General features: G+C 41.1%; 1 protein-coding gene across 2 annotated transcripts in view; it reads left to right on the forward strand.

Annotated features, from left to right (window-relative positions):
• The window catches only part of SLC5A2 (solute carrier family 5 member 2), a 144,416-nt gene that overhangs the window by 83,959 nt on the left and 45,672 nt on the right, over nucleotides 1-14,785 (forward strand). For both annotated transcript variants that reach the window (XM_030209692.1, XM_030209693.1), the window contains exon 10: nucleotides 4,292-4,399. In XM_030209692.1, coding sequence (XP_030065552.1) covers nucleotides 4,292-4,399 — 108 coding nt within the window. The remainder of the gene's footprint in view (nucleotides 1-4,291; nucleotides 4,400-14,785) is intronic.

A 14,785-nucleotide genomic window follows, 5' to 3' on the forward strand; every position in this document is an offset into this window, starting at 1 on the left:
ACCCAAATTCAAATCTTATTGCCACTCTTTTTTTCTTTTTAATTGTGAGCCCTCCAGGGACAGAAAAATACCTACTATACTTGAATATATAAGATACCTGCACGCCTGAAGGCAATTGAATGATGTTCATTCAAGTATAGTACATATTTTTCTGTTACTGGAAGTCTCACAATTAAAAAAAAAAAAAAAAAAAAAAACTACAACTAGCTGAAGAGGGATGTGAACCTGAGTTCCCTAATTTGCAGTCTAGTACTCTAACCATTAGGCTACCTCTCTGCTCTGCATGGACATATGTGGTCCATTTTATAAGATGTAAGTTCCTAAACTGCCATACAAATGTCCATGTCCCTTGTTTTCCCCTGTTCATACTTTGGATGTTTCAGTTTGTAGCATGGATGTTCATGCTGGATGTTTCCAGTATATAGACATCCATCTCACATGTCTTTTCACATGTATAGGCCTGCTAAATATAGAATTCATTTGAAATATTTAGATTAGGGCTGTACTGAATATTCATATTCAACTTGATTCAGCCCCAAATACATTATTCACATTCGGCCAAAAAGTGATTTAAATCCAAATATCAAGAATCCAGGGCTCTATTGTGCTAAATCCTACTGAAATAAACAACTTGATCTCTAATTTTATGTTGCTTCTTTCATTATTTATTATGTTAAAACTCAATGCCCATTATTTGTATTCGATATTCAATAGAAATCAAACAAAATAAAACATGGAAAAGAAAAGATGATACCTTTTTCTTCCATGTTTGATTTTGTTTGATTTCTATTGATAACCTTAAGAGTGGACTAACACGGCTACCACACTCCTCTACTATTCGATATTCGAATTCGGACAAATAATATTTTTCATTATTCGTAGTCAGCCAAGTAGTAAAAAATGCTATTCAGTACAGCTCTAGTTTAGATGTTTCAAATTATTCCCTTGACATCCTGCTCAGTATTGGTTTTTGTGTATTTCTACAGAAAAAAAAGCAGGTGCCAATCTCTATGGGAGTTTTTCCTAAGTAATTCTTAAATGGAAAATACAAGTACATGTTTCCTTCGACAACTCATGTGAAGTTCTGAGATAAAGAATCTGTGCATAATTTTGAAAACTGCCCCACTGAATATAGGGTACAGCTACTGAAAGTACACAGTTGGAAAACATATTAGTGATTAACAAACCTAAGAGTTATCCAGGTATAAAATGGTTGAGAAAAGTTCTCATGAAAGGGAAGCAAAGAAAACTTAAAAAACAAACAAACAAAAAAACCTAAAAGAAAAACTTATGTGCAGTGTTTGCATTAAGAAAAACAAATGAGGAGTTGAATTTGGATTAACTGCCCAACAAATATTTGACAAGTACGGGTTGCCAAATATCATGGCGCAGAAGGTATAATCCTAAATAAAGGCATAGAGGAGGTAGCCTGCATGTTCTGCACAGAGTGGCAAGTACAACTCTAGCTATCTTGCAGGGCAGACTAGATGGATGATGCTGGTCTTTATCTGCTGTCTGTTACTATGTAACTATGATATTACTGTGATAACTTTTGGCAGTGCCCCTGGCAAACCTCTCTCTCACCCTACTTTTTCTGCATAACCTCTGAGTGTATATCAACTTATATGGCCAAAAGATATCCATTGAGGGAATAGGAATTTGAAACCAAAGTTATACAATAAGACCTTTTGAATAAGGTAACCATATATGTACAAGTCAGATATCAGCAAGATACATATATTTATATTAGAGTTTAATCAATACTGTAGCACTGGTGTGGCATGAAGGGGGTATGCTAAGGCACAGCATTAGAAAGAAGATGGCTACCAGTATTTTAGCAGCCTCTGGCATATATCAAGCAGCACTGAGTATACGCCTCTGTGGAGGTGAGAGTAACAAAATGAGGGATACAAAAGAGAGTAAAACATTACTCCTGGGCTTCTATAAAATAAATTTGAACAGAGGCTCAAAATGCATCTCCTGAGAATTACAGGCATACTTTAAAAAAATATCACACCAAATTTAAACCCTCTTATGTGGAGTAAAATAATTTTAGATTACTTTCCAGAGGAAAAGAAGACATATAAGATGGGTGGGTAGGGTTGTATTCCCCTAAACAATTTTCATGACATAGCAGAATGGACATAAGGAATCTGACAGGGGTGGGGATTTTTTTCACATATATATATATATATATATTCAGATTGTGGATGCGCTCATGTGAGTATCTCAGAAGCTAGGCTTCTTTAGATCTGGGTAGAAGTTCTTGTAAAGCAAGAAACAATGTCCTTTACACAAAAAGCACCCACAATGATATTTTACAAAAAGACTGTCAGTCATGCCAAATAAGTAGGAAAGAATTACTTAATATTACTGTGTGAGAGGTTACTTGTCATGTCACTGTTGGCACGGACCTCTGTATGTGTTTGTTGTTACAATGATACCTTCTTGGATATGGCTGCTTCTAGGGATTCAAGTCTCTTCAAATGTTCCATGGGTAATCCAGAGACTTCCCCACTCCACTAGTTCTTTTATGTGTGTCCTAAAATGCCTTATTGCTTGCAGTTTTACTCAATTTAAATTGTTCCTACCTCAGTTAATCCCACAGGTTTACATTTCCAGATGAATTTCCTTGTTTCAACTCAGAGCTTCCTTGTTGATTTATGTCAATCTGCATTGAAAAGACCAGGAGTTCTCAACCCAGTCCTCAGGACACACCAAGCCATCAGGTTTTTAGAATACCCACAATAAATATGCATGAGACAGATTTGCATACAGTGGAGGCAGTGCATGCAAATTTATCTCATGCATATCCATTGTGGATATCTTGAAAATCAGACTGGGTTGAGAACCCCTGAACTATAAGCTCCACCAAACAAAGACTGTTTATTATTTATGCGCGTAAAGCACTGCTATCCAAATAGCAGTAATAATAGGGGAATGTGTATAAAGCATTTTTTTTTTTACATGTAAAGCCTGTTTTACACACAGGAAAGGGATTTTATAAAATTGTGTGACTGCATAAACATGAAAAAAGTATGCACTTGGAAAGTTTGTATCTGCTTTTATGTGATCCGTGTGTAGACATTCCCATGGGTATAGTTCAGGCAGAGTGGAGGCACAGTTTTTATATATGTCTGCATTTTATAAAAATATACAAATAAATGCTTAGATTACATGCAATCATGTACACCAGTTTTAGATATGTGTAAATGTGTGTGTCTATCAAAAACAAAAAATGCTATCACACCTTAAACAAAAAAAATCATGTGCAACAAAATATGGCTTGAAAAACGCACAAAAAATATTCTATTATGTTGTATCTTGTTTTAACTGCATCTGCATTCATCAAGTACACACAGTTGACATAGTGTTTTGCTTTTTGTCTCAATATTTTAACTTTCATATTCAATAAACTGACCGATCAAAAAAGGCTAGCTTCCACAATCACCAACAACAAACATTTTAAAGCATTCTAAATATATGTAAAAAAAATTGAGCTCAGTAGAACTCTAATCAATAAATAAATGAGATAGGGATAATCATTGCTCGATAAACATTTCAAGTAAAATAAAAATATATCAATAAAGATAACAACATACAAAACCTTACCTTAACAAGTCCGTAAATTCTACCCACACTATTGGGGCTGGATGCCTATTTTATAAGGGCGCATAGGTATCTATGGGGACCTCTTACAAAGCTGTGCTAGCATTTTAGTTTGAGGTAAAAAATCAGCTGGCGGTAAACGCTGAGATCCCCATAGGAATATAATGGGTGCCTCAGCGTTTACCGCCAGCTGATTTTTACCATGAGCTAAAAATGCTAGTGCGGCTTTGTAAAAGACTCCCTATATGCCTTTCCTGTATTTGAGTAGCCTAATGGTTAGAGCAGAGCCCAGTTCAAACCCCACTGAAGCTCCTTGTGAACTTTTTTAAGTTACATAACCCTCCATTGTCTCAGGTACAAATGCAAATTGTGAGTCCTCCAGGGACAGAAAAATACCTAATGTACATGAATGTACACCACTTCAATAGTTTTTGGACTTATAGGCGGCATATAATAAATTATGGGTTCTTTTACTAAGGTGCACTAATGGATTTAGTGTGTGCTAAATAAGATGCCCATTATATTCCTATGGGTGTCTTATCATTTAGCGTGCGCTAAATCTGTTAGCACACCTTAGTAAAAGGACCCCTGTATCAGGTAATCATACTGTTATAAAATCAGGCCCAATAATAGTAACAACTGGACAGGGGCTTCTATAACAGTGTTTCTTGTGGATTTGCAGATGAGATTGCATGCGTGGTGCCTTCCGAGTGTAAACGGATCTGTGGGACTGAGGTGGGATGCTCCAACATTGCTTACCCCAAACTAGTAGTCACAATAATGCCAAATGGTAAGAATGCCAGTCATTGATTGACCTATCCACATATCCCCAATAATACATTTTGGCTTCTCATCCCCTTTGTCATGTTTTCTTTTATTCTCTACTATTTGCTTTCTCTCTTATTTCTCTTCTCTACAAATATCTCCATTTCTTTTTTTCTTTTTGTTTTATTCTGTCATGGAAGCATAGAAAGTTAGGAAAATGACAATAGATAAAGACCTAGGGGTGTAGTTTGTGCAGAGCTGCAATGTCTGTGTGTATTTTATAAAATACACAAGTACAGGCTAGCTTGGAACTATTTCTCACACACGTAGTGTGCTGCTACACTGCAGGCAACTGATCTCCAAAACTGCCAAGTGATTTCTTACTACTTATTTCTCTTTCACTGTTTGGCTATGGTTTTGCTTTCAGATTTCTGCTACCTATCTTTATCCTGTACTGCATTGTTATTTTGAGTTTGCTGGACATCTAATGTAAGCAAAAAATCTATGTATATTTCTAACTCTCTACCCTGCTTTATTCAAGAAATGACAGGGCTTCCTGCACTTCAATCTGTTGTGAACTGCTACATTTTTGACTATTGATCTATTGAAAATCTCTGCTGCAGTTTTCCATTGGCATTCATAGATAAGAAATTGCTTTCAGTTCAGATGAGGTCTATAGGCCCTAGACACTTAGAAACCAACTCTCCCTACTTCTCTAACCACCTACCTCAAGACTAAGCTTTCTTATATAGTCTATCTAATACATAGCTAATTGTCTTCAATTAGGCATCTCTCTAGCTGTCCCTTTTCTATGTAACTGCTTTATGTCAAAACAAATTCTCAAGCAGGCCAGTGATCAAATTCCCCATGCTCTTCCAAACAGCACTGAAAAATTAGAGCTAGAACAGCAAGGGGAATTAAAGCCCCGATAATCAAAACTAACAGAATGCAATATATATGCGCTATTAGTTTTGATCATAGGAGGACTAATAGCCTCTAGCGCCCACGTTTGCTTCTGATCATGTACCCCAAAATATCTATTATCCTGAACCCATAGGAGCCTGCTTTTGAAAATGATTGAGGATGCTGAACTCAACACAAATTTCCCCTTGTCAAACAAAAAAAGAAAAGGAAAAACAAAGTATGGCTGGTTGTGAGCAACAAGCTTCTATCTAAATGTGAAGAGCAGGGCAGGTAATGTGGACATGGCTAGAGTCCTGCCACTCTTTCTTTCACCTCATTCCCTGAAGCCCATCCACATTGTACACACTCTCTCTCTTCCTCTCTCCATATTTTCATCCCTAAGCAGTTCTCACCCAGCTATGGCATAGGGCTTTCCCCTATTCTTTCACTTTCCCCTAATTTCTTCTTCCCCCTCTTTCTCCTTGTCCTCTTTCACCCCTACTTACTCCCTCTGCACTTTTTAATTTTTCTCCTCCTGAAGAGGCATAATTTAATGTTTTATATTTGGAGGCAGGGAGATTAATAGCTCTCTACCTGCTTCACTTCCTACATCTTTTTAGCATGCTCTGCTTTTTGCTTCCCCTTAATCCAGTCTTCTATTTCCCTCCCCAGCAAGCTGCAACGCACTTCTCCCTAGCTAGTTGTCCTTCCATACAGGTATGGTTCAAGCATCCCCAGTATTTCGGGGCCTAACCAGCCTGATTGCAGACTGGCAGTGATCTGAGGCTATCTGCTATCATCCAAAACTAACGGGAGAACTCAGAACGGAACACAGCCAAACATAAAAAGTCAGTAGCATTATAGCGATTCAGACAGGCTGCTTCCCTTTCCTTCCTCTCTCCGTAGTTTGATGCTCCATCTGACTTGTCTTGATTTCTGCCATACAGCAATTCAGACAAGCTGCTTTGGGTCCTCGGCCTTCCCTGTGATGTGCCCTGCCCCTGTGGAAACAGGAAGTTATATCAGAGGCAGGACACATCACCAGGAAGGCTGAGGCCCTGAAGTAGCATGTTCAGATTGCTATACGGTAGAGGGAAGGGAAATGTGCAGGTGCTGCTCCGCTGGATTAGGAAGTGGGACGATAGGAAGAGGTGCTAGACCCAGGGAGGGGAGAGAAAGGAAAGGATAGATGGTGGACCAGTGGGGGAGGGAGAGAGAGAGACTAGACTGGGGAAGGAGGAAAGAGGGGGAAAGATACTGGATGGAAGGGGGGGAGACACTGGACCACAGGGGTGAGGGGTGGGAAGAGAGAGGGAGAGATACTGGCCACAGGGTAGGGGTACAGGAGGAAGAGAGAGAGGAGATTCATGAAGATAAACAAGAGATGCTGGCCTGGATATGAAAGGGAGCATAGAGACAGGGACACATAGGGGCAATGCTGGACAGAAGAGATAGGGATCAACAGGGTTAATACTGGAGATGGGGGGAGTGGCTAGAGACACACAGGGTAAATGGTGGACATGGGGTGTGGATAGGGAGATACAGGGTCAATGCTGGACAAGGGAGGGTGAATAGGGAGATAAATGGTCAATGTTGGACAAGGGAGGGTGGATAGGGAGTTACAGGGTCAATGCTGGAAATAGGGGGATAGAGGAGGGGAAATGCTGATGGGGACACTGGGGAAATGCAGGACAGGTCAAGGTACAGACACATTGGGGAGATGCTGAATATAGGGGAGGATAGAGACACCAAGAGGGAGATGCTAAACATAGAGGGAAGAATAAGTAAAGGAATACAGAGGGGAGACGCTGGACTGGACATATGGGGACACAGAGGGAAAATGGATGGTGGACATGGAGAGAGAGGAAATGTCAAATGGACAGAAGACCCTGTAAAGATAGTTAAATATAGAGAAAGGCAGAAAAGAGACAACAAAATCATCAACAAAGATAGAAACAGTATTTTATTCTGAATTTATTAATTGGAATATGTCAGCTTTTGGAAATTTGCATCTCTGATATTTTGTATTTTATTTTTTAATTCTTTAGTATTGCAGTACATGCAAGTCTGGCATCTTGAGGTTTCCAGATCAGTTTTTTGTCTTCATATTTCTGTTACTGATCCATGGACCCTTGTTTGATATTTGTTGAGGGTCTGTCTGTGTGTTGTGTGTGTGATCAAGGTGGTATTCTGCTAGCATGTAGTATCTGTGTAGAGATCTTATTGCAGTCCAGTTTGTTTTGTGTTTTTTCACTAGAAGGTGTATTGGAGTTTTAGAGCCTAGTGTAATATTTACAGTGCTGCCTTTTTATGCCTCAAGTTGTTGCTCTTTGAGTCCTGGGAGTTAATGCTGTTATGATATGGTAAGGTTCTGAGTGTGTTTTTACACAAGTTTGTGCATGGTGTTTTGCAGTGGATTGTTTGTGTGTTGGCCTTGCTGAGGTGACATCAAAACTTTAATTTTAGTTTGTCATAACATCAGACATGGGTTTAGAAAATTTTGCAGGATCTGATGTTTGTTGAAGTGGTTATCTTTATAGCAGACTTTTGTGTTTATGAGATGTTGCCTCTTGAGGGATATATACATACAGTTGAATTGTTTCCATAGATGTGTATGTGGTTTAGTGTTGGTAAGTGCTTGAAATAAATGAGTTTAACATACAGTGGGGGAAATAAGTATTTGATCCCTTGCTGATTTTGTAAGTTTGCCCACTGACAAAGACATGAGCAGCCCATAATTGAAGGGTAGGTTATTGGTAACAGTGAGAGATAGCACATCACAAATTAACTCCGGAAAATCACATTGTGGAAAGTATATGAATTTATTTGCATTCTGCAGAGGGAAATAAGTATTTAATCCCTCTGGCAAACAAGACCTAATACTTGGTGGCAAAACCCTTGTTGGCAAGCACAGCGGTCAGACGTCTTCTGTAGTTGATGATGAGGTTTGCACACATGTCAGGAGGAATTTTGGTCCACTCCTCTTTGCAGATCATCTCTAAATCATTAAGAGTTCTGGGCTGTCGCTTGGCAACTCGCAGCTTCAGCTCCCTCCATAAGTTTTCAATGGGATTAAGGTCTGGTGACTGGCTAGGCCACTCCATGACCCTAATGTGCTTCTTCCTGAGCCACTCCTTTGTTGCCTTGGCTGTATGTTTTGGGTCATTGTCGTGCTGGAAGACCCAGCCACGACCCATTTTTAAGGCCCTGGCGGAGGGAAGGAGGTTGTCACTCAGAATTGTACGGTACATGGCCCCATCCATTCTCCCATTGATGCGGTGAAGTAGTCCTGTGCCCTTAGCAGAGAAACACCCCCAAAACATAACATTTCCACCTCCATGCTTGACAGTGGGGACGGTGTTCTTTGGGTCATAGGCAGCATTTCTCTTCCTCCAAACACGGCGAGTTGAGTTCATGCCAAAGAGCTCAATTTTTGTCTCATCTGACCACAGCACCTTCTCCCAATCACTCTCGGCATCATCCAGGTGTTCACTGGCAAACTTCAGACGGGCCGTCACATGTGCCTTCCGGAGCAGGGGGACCTTGCGGGCACTGCAGGATTGCAATCCGTTATGTCGTAATGTGTTACCAATGGTTTTCGTGGTGACAGTGGTCCCAGCTGCCTTGAGATCATTGACAAGTTCCCCCCTTGTAGTTGTAGGCTGATTTCTAACCTTCCTCATGATCAAGGATACCCCACGAGGTGAGATTTTGCGTGGAGCCCCAGATCTTTGTCGATTGACAGTCATTTTGTACTTCTTCCATTGTCGATTGACAGTCATTTTGTACTTCTTCCATTTTCTTACTATGGCACCAACAGTTGTCTCCTTCTCGCCCAGCGTCTTACTGATCGTTTTGTAGCCCATTCCAGCCTTGTGCAGGTGTATGATCTTGTCCCTGAGATCCTTAGACAGCTCTTTGCTCTTGGCCATTTTGTAGAGGTTAGAGTCTGACTGATTCACTGAGTCTGTGGACAGGTGTCTTTCATACAGGTGACCATTGCCGACAGCTGTCTGTCATGCAGGTAACGAGTTGATTTGGAGCATCTACCTGGTCTGTAGGGGCCAGATCTCTTACTGGTTGGTGGGGGATCAAATACTTATTTCCCTCTGCAGAATGCAAATAAATTCATATACTTTCCACAATGTGATTTTCCGGATTTAATTTGTGATGTGCTATCTCTCACTGTTACCAATAACCTACCCTTCAATTATGGGCTGCTCATGTCTTTGTCAGTGGGCAAACTTACAAAATCAGCAAGGGATCAAATACTTATTTCCCCCACTGTATGTAATGTCATCCATGATAACAGAAATCCATTATTATGGGCACATGAAGGCATTGTTTGTCATTAAGAGAGATTAAATAACATGATGAAAGTAGTGGAAAAGGTACAGAATAAGTAAGAGATATGAACTGAAAGATCATGGGGCTCAAGACTGAAGGGTGTAGAGAGACAAGAAACAAGACATAGAAAAATCAATGTCAGTATAGGAAATGAAGAAAATAAGAGGAAACACGAGAAATGATAAATGGGCAAGAGACCCTGGAGAAGAAGGTAGAAGACAGAGAAAACTAAAGTGGGAGCAATCTTCAGTTCTATATACAATTTTGTAAATGAATAATCAACTTCTAGGAGGTAACATATATTTATGTGAACCTACTCTATTTTGCTGTGTGAGAAAAAAGTGACTGCTCAAGTTGTCTCTTGCTCAGTTTGTTGCTGCAGTTGCAAAATAAGTTAATATCCTTGATTTGCATTGGTGTATATAAGTTCATTTTTCTCTTGTAGTATTTAGTATAGGCTTTGGTCCCCTCTGATTTTGTGAACTATTAAGGAGATTAGCTGAAAAGTGTGTTTCCTTTTCTTTAGAAATGTGTAAATAATTTTAAAAATGTAATGCCTAGACAAGAAGAATACATAATACAAAGTGATTTTTGTGGTTGAAATTGGAATGTGGGTCTCTTCTCTCGTATTTTGCACAATACAGGAGGAAATGCATTTCTGTTTCTTTTTGTCCAGCGTTCCACTGCATACAGGGTATGCCTTCTTGGGATTTCCAGTTCAGTTTTTGTCTGCATATTTGTATTTCTAATTTGTTGTTACTTATTCTGTATTTGTTGAGAATCTGTGTTCCATATGTGACTGAGAATGCCACCTATATGCATGCCGAATTGGAAAGTACACACTATCAAAACATGATGCATACATTTCTGCAAGTTGGTGTTCTATAACAGGTGATTTACTTGCATTCTTGCCATGTAAAACTAGGTGGTTCCTTATAGAATGTGTGCCAAGTTGAGCACCGCCAATCATTTTGAAAAGTCAGCTCCTACGGTGTAGCCCACCCACTCCATCACTACTTCCCACTTCTCGCTCCTTTCTGCAGGTGAGACTTCCTTTCATTGATTGGTTTTACACATCTCTAAGTTTGTGACTTCCCATCTCCCACAGGCATGGATCATTTCCCTGCTCTGCTCTCCCTGGCCCTAGGCACATTCCTGTTTCCTGGGATTGGTCCTGCATCACCATCCCCTGCACTGTAGCCCTTCTCCTGGTACTGATAGATTTCAGGCCAGTGGCAATACCATGCCAACAGAGTCCACATGAGATTCTCTGCCACATACCCATCCTGAGTCCTAGGGCATGGGGACATGCACTCATACTAAGCCACTATGTTCTGGCCTGTCTGCATGATACTACTCCAGTGGTCAAGGAACACGTAACTAGCTCAAGGAGCTGAGTGAAGATCTGTGAGGTGGCTGCAAAACTATAACATCAGCAAAGAGGGAAGCATGGATTCAGCAATTAAGCAGGAGTAAAGTCAGGGAGCCAAATCACGAAACACGTTTTGTGAGGCAATATTCCCCTTGCTCCCCCAAACTCCATCAATGGCCTCCTGTCACCTCTTTCTATTGCTGCTGCTGCTGCCACTACTACTACTACTATTTAGCATTTCTATAGCGCTACAAGGCGTACGCAGCGCTGCACAAACATAGAAGAAAGACAGTCCCTGCTCAAGGAGCTTACAATCTAATAGACAAAAAATAAAGTAATCAAATCAATTAATGTGTACAGGAAGGAGGAGAGGAGGGTAGGTGGAGACGAGTGGTTACGAGTCAAAAGCAATGTTAAAGAGGTGGGCTTTCAGTCTAGATTTAAAGGTGGACAAGGATGGGGCAAGACGTAGGGGCTCAGGAAGTTTATTCCAGACGTAGGGTGCAGCGAGACAGAAGGCGCGAAGTCTGGAGTTGGCAGTAGTGGAGAACGGAACAGATAAGAAGGATTTATCCATGGAGCGGAATGCACAGGAAGGGGTGTAGGGAAGGACGAGTGTGGAGAGATACTGGGGAGCAGGAGAGTGAGTACATTTATAGGTTAGTAGAAGAAGTTTGAACAGGATGCAAAAACGGATAGGGAGCCAGTGAAGGGTCTTGAGGAGAGGGGTAGTATGAGTAAAGCGACCCTGGTGGAAGACGAGACGGGCAGCAGAGTTTTGAACCGATTGGAGAGGGGAGAGGTGACTAAGTGGGAGGCGAGCAAGAAGCAGATTGCAGTAGTCTAAACGAGAGGTGACAAGAGCATGGATGAGGGTTTTGGTAGAATGCTCGGAAAGAAAGGGGCGGATTTTACGGATGTTGTAAAGAAAGAAACGGCAGGTCTTGGCGATCTGCTGGATATGAGCAGTGCTACTTCTATAGGCTCACATATTCCAAGGCCCACAATTTCTATCTCCTGTGGGATATAATAGGAAAATAATATATATATTTTTTTTCATGAAGAATAGGCACAGTGCTACTCTCCATTGTCCCTCAGTTCAATCTCTGACCATAGCCCCTCTCAATATCAGAGCTGTTAAAGGGAAAGTAATCTTTAACAGGGAGATTTATAGTACATGGTATATGCACAACCTCCTCACTTTTCCCCATCCTTCCAATAGAATACCCCAGTGACTGCAGGCCTGGAAGAAAAGAGCAGATTCTAGCCCAATTAGCAATATTATGGGACTCATTAAGGCATGAACCCCCCCCCCCCCAAAAAAAAAAAAAAAGATGTGAAAGACAGTGCATACCAGCCTCTATGACAGCTCCAGATAGTATGGCCAGTCCTATTAGAGCAGCAAGCAGGTCCCTGGAGTAGCTTAGTTGGTGCAGTGCACTATAGAGAAGGGGACCCAGGCCCATATCCCACTCTAGCTGTTACACTTGTGGTGGAAAGTGTGACCCTGCAGTTGACTTCAGATAAAAGGTCCCAGGTACACATCTCACTGTTACCCCCTTGTATTGTATGGTGAACCCTCCAAAACCTTCCAAGAACCTACTGTACACACATGTAGGTGACACCTGCAGGCATAAGGGCTATTGTAGTGATGTACAATTGAGTACAGTAGGTTTTTGGTGGGGTTTAGAGGGTTCACCATACAATACAAGGGGGTAACAGTGAGACGTGTACCCGGGACCTTTTATGTGAAGTCCACTACAGTGTCCTCTAGAGTGCCCCACTGCTCTGCTGAGATGTCTGTGTGGCCAGTCCACTAAGAACACTGACCCCCCACCCCTACCCCATACATCCCAATGGCTTGTTTTTGTGTGTTTTTCCCTTGGATTTTTGTTTTCAAAAATGGTCCAAAAACATAGGCGCACTGAGCACAAAAACAGCTAGCAAATGGCCATTTTTGAAACAAAAAGATAGCAATTTTCAAACCAGAAAAATAACAATGTTCACCACTTGATTTTTCGTCGTTTTCTGCTAAACATCCAAAATGGATTTAGACTTTATATCGAAAATACCCCTCCACATCTCTCACCAAGTGCTACTTCGGCTTGCACAGTTGTGGGGAACAGCCAATAATTTTCCATTTTGTTGTGCCTGTGGCTCAAATCTATCCTCTTTCTCTGCTTGATTTTGACTCTCTCTTTCTAGTTTTACCCCTCCTGCCACTTTTATCTCTCTTCACCCTTTAGTACTTCTTCCCTTCAACTGTGATCCTCTCTCTTCTCAGAATCTTTTTCTTAGCCTATCTCCTCTATCAACCCCCTCCTCATTAAGTCTTGCACTGTTCCTCTCCCAGTCCTTTTCATCTGTCTGCTTCTGTTTCTTCAGCCAACCACTCGCCCACTTCTCACCCATGCCCCTCACCATCCCCCACAGCTTGCATTCTCTTCAGCTCTGTTCTCTCTTTTACAGCTCATGTCTCTTTTCTCAGCCTTCCTTCTGCTCACTACCCATGCCTTCCAGCTTTCAGAGCCTGTAACTAAGGGGTTAAAGAAAAGAGAAGAGGGATTCCCCAAGGGGTTAATAAAATAAATACAATTACCCAAGTTGTCCCAGAGTTCCATTGTGGCCAGCAGCCGCAAGTCTTTAGAATTAGCTGAGAGCTGAGCTTCTGTTGGCTTAGAAACAGCTTTGCTGACTGTTACAGAGAGGCTCTCTGGCTGGCAGTTGGATGACAGAAGTCTGCAGTTTGGATGGAGAGAGGATGTGTTTGATTGAGCTCTGATTGAAAGGGAAAATAGAAGTAAAATTAATTGGAGGAAATAGGATTTCTGGAGATGCAGTGAGTAATTGGGTATAGCAAGTGTGGGATTTAGTGGGAGAAATGAGTGAAAGGTCTATTTGAGTAATGAGTAAGTGAAATTGGTGAGTAGCACAGTAAAGCATGGGAGTGTGAGATTGGATGAGACTGAGAATAGGGTGACGGGGGGTTCAGATGTGAGAAGAGGAAAATTTGGTTTTAAAATTGAGTGGCTGTTTTAAAACAGATCACTGAATTCAAGTCTGCGTGAGAGGCTGCAGCGCTGCAGGAGTAAGGTTTGTGTTTTATGCTCTGTGCAAGAGAGTGAAGGGATTGTGTTAAAGTTATTTTGAAAGGTTTGGGGTGAAAGTAAATGAATGGGAACTAGCTTAGGGGTGATTTGAAGGTGAGTTTGACTGGGAGATGTCGTTGTAAGTGAAGGGTATGAGAAATAAGGGAGGGTGCTTGAGATAAGAGAGAAATAGAGCTGTGAACGATTTAGGGAAAGGGGGAAAGTGAGGTTTAAGGGAAAAACAGATACAAATCCTGTTTGTAAGCAGAATGTGGGGTTTATAGTAACTGGATGAGTACTGAGGGATAGAATGTTGAGGGAGTGAATCTGACAGGTTTGATTGTGAGTTCAGTGCAGAAGCTCCCTCTAGCTCATTTAGAATAGGGACTGCTCAGTGAGAAGTAGGTGGGAAAGATAGAAGCATTCTAATTAATTTTGTTTGTTAGCTATCTGGCCAGTCTAATGAAATGTCTCTAAAGTCCCTCAATCAGGAATCCTGGAAAAAGAAGAAAGGAAGTCAGAGTTTTGTTTCCCATTTGGTTCAATTATTAGCAAGGTTTAGGAAAAAGAGAAGTACTGCAGAAAGAGGAACCAGTGAATCAGCAACAAAGGGCTCCCACGCAAGAAAGACAAGTTTAAAAAACCTGCTTCCAACGGGAGCGTTGGACTGAGCTAAGTGATTCTTTTAGAGCAGCATCAC

The sequence above is a fragment of the Microcaecilia unicolor genome, chromosome 7 (genome assembly GCF_901765095.1).
Source record: "Microcaecilia unicolor chromosome 7, aMicUni1.1, whole genome shotgun sequence".
NCBI lineage: Eukaryota > Metazoa > Chordata > Amphibia > Gymnophiona > Siphonopidae > Microcaecilia > Microcaecilia unicolor.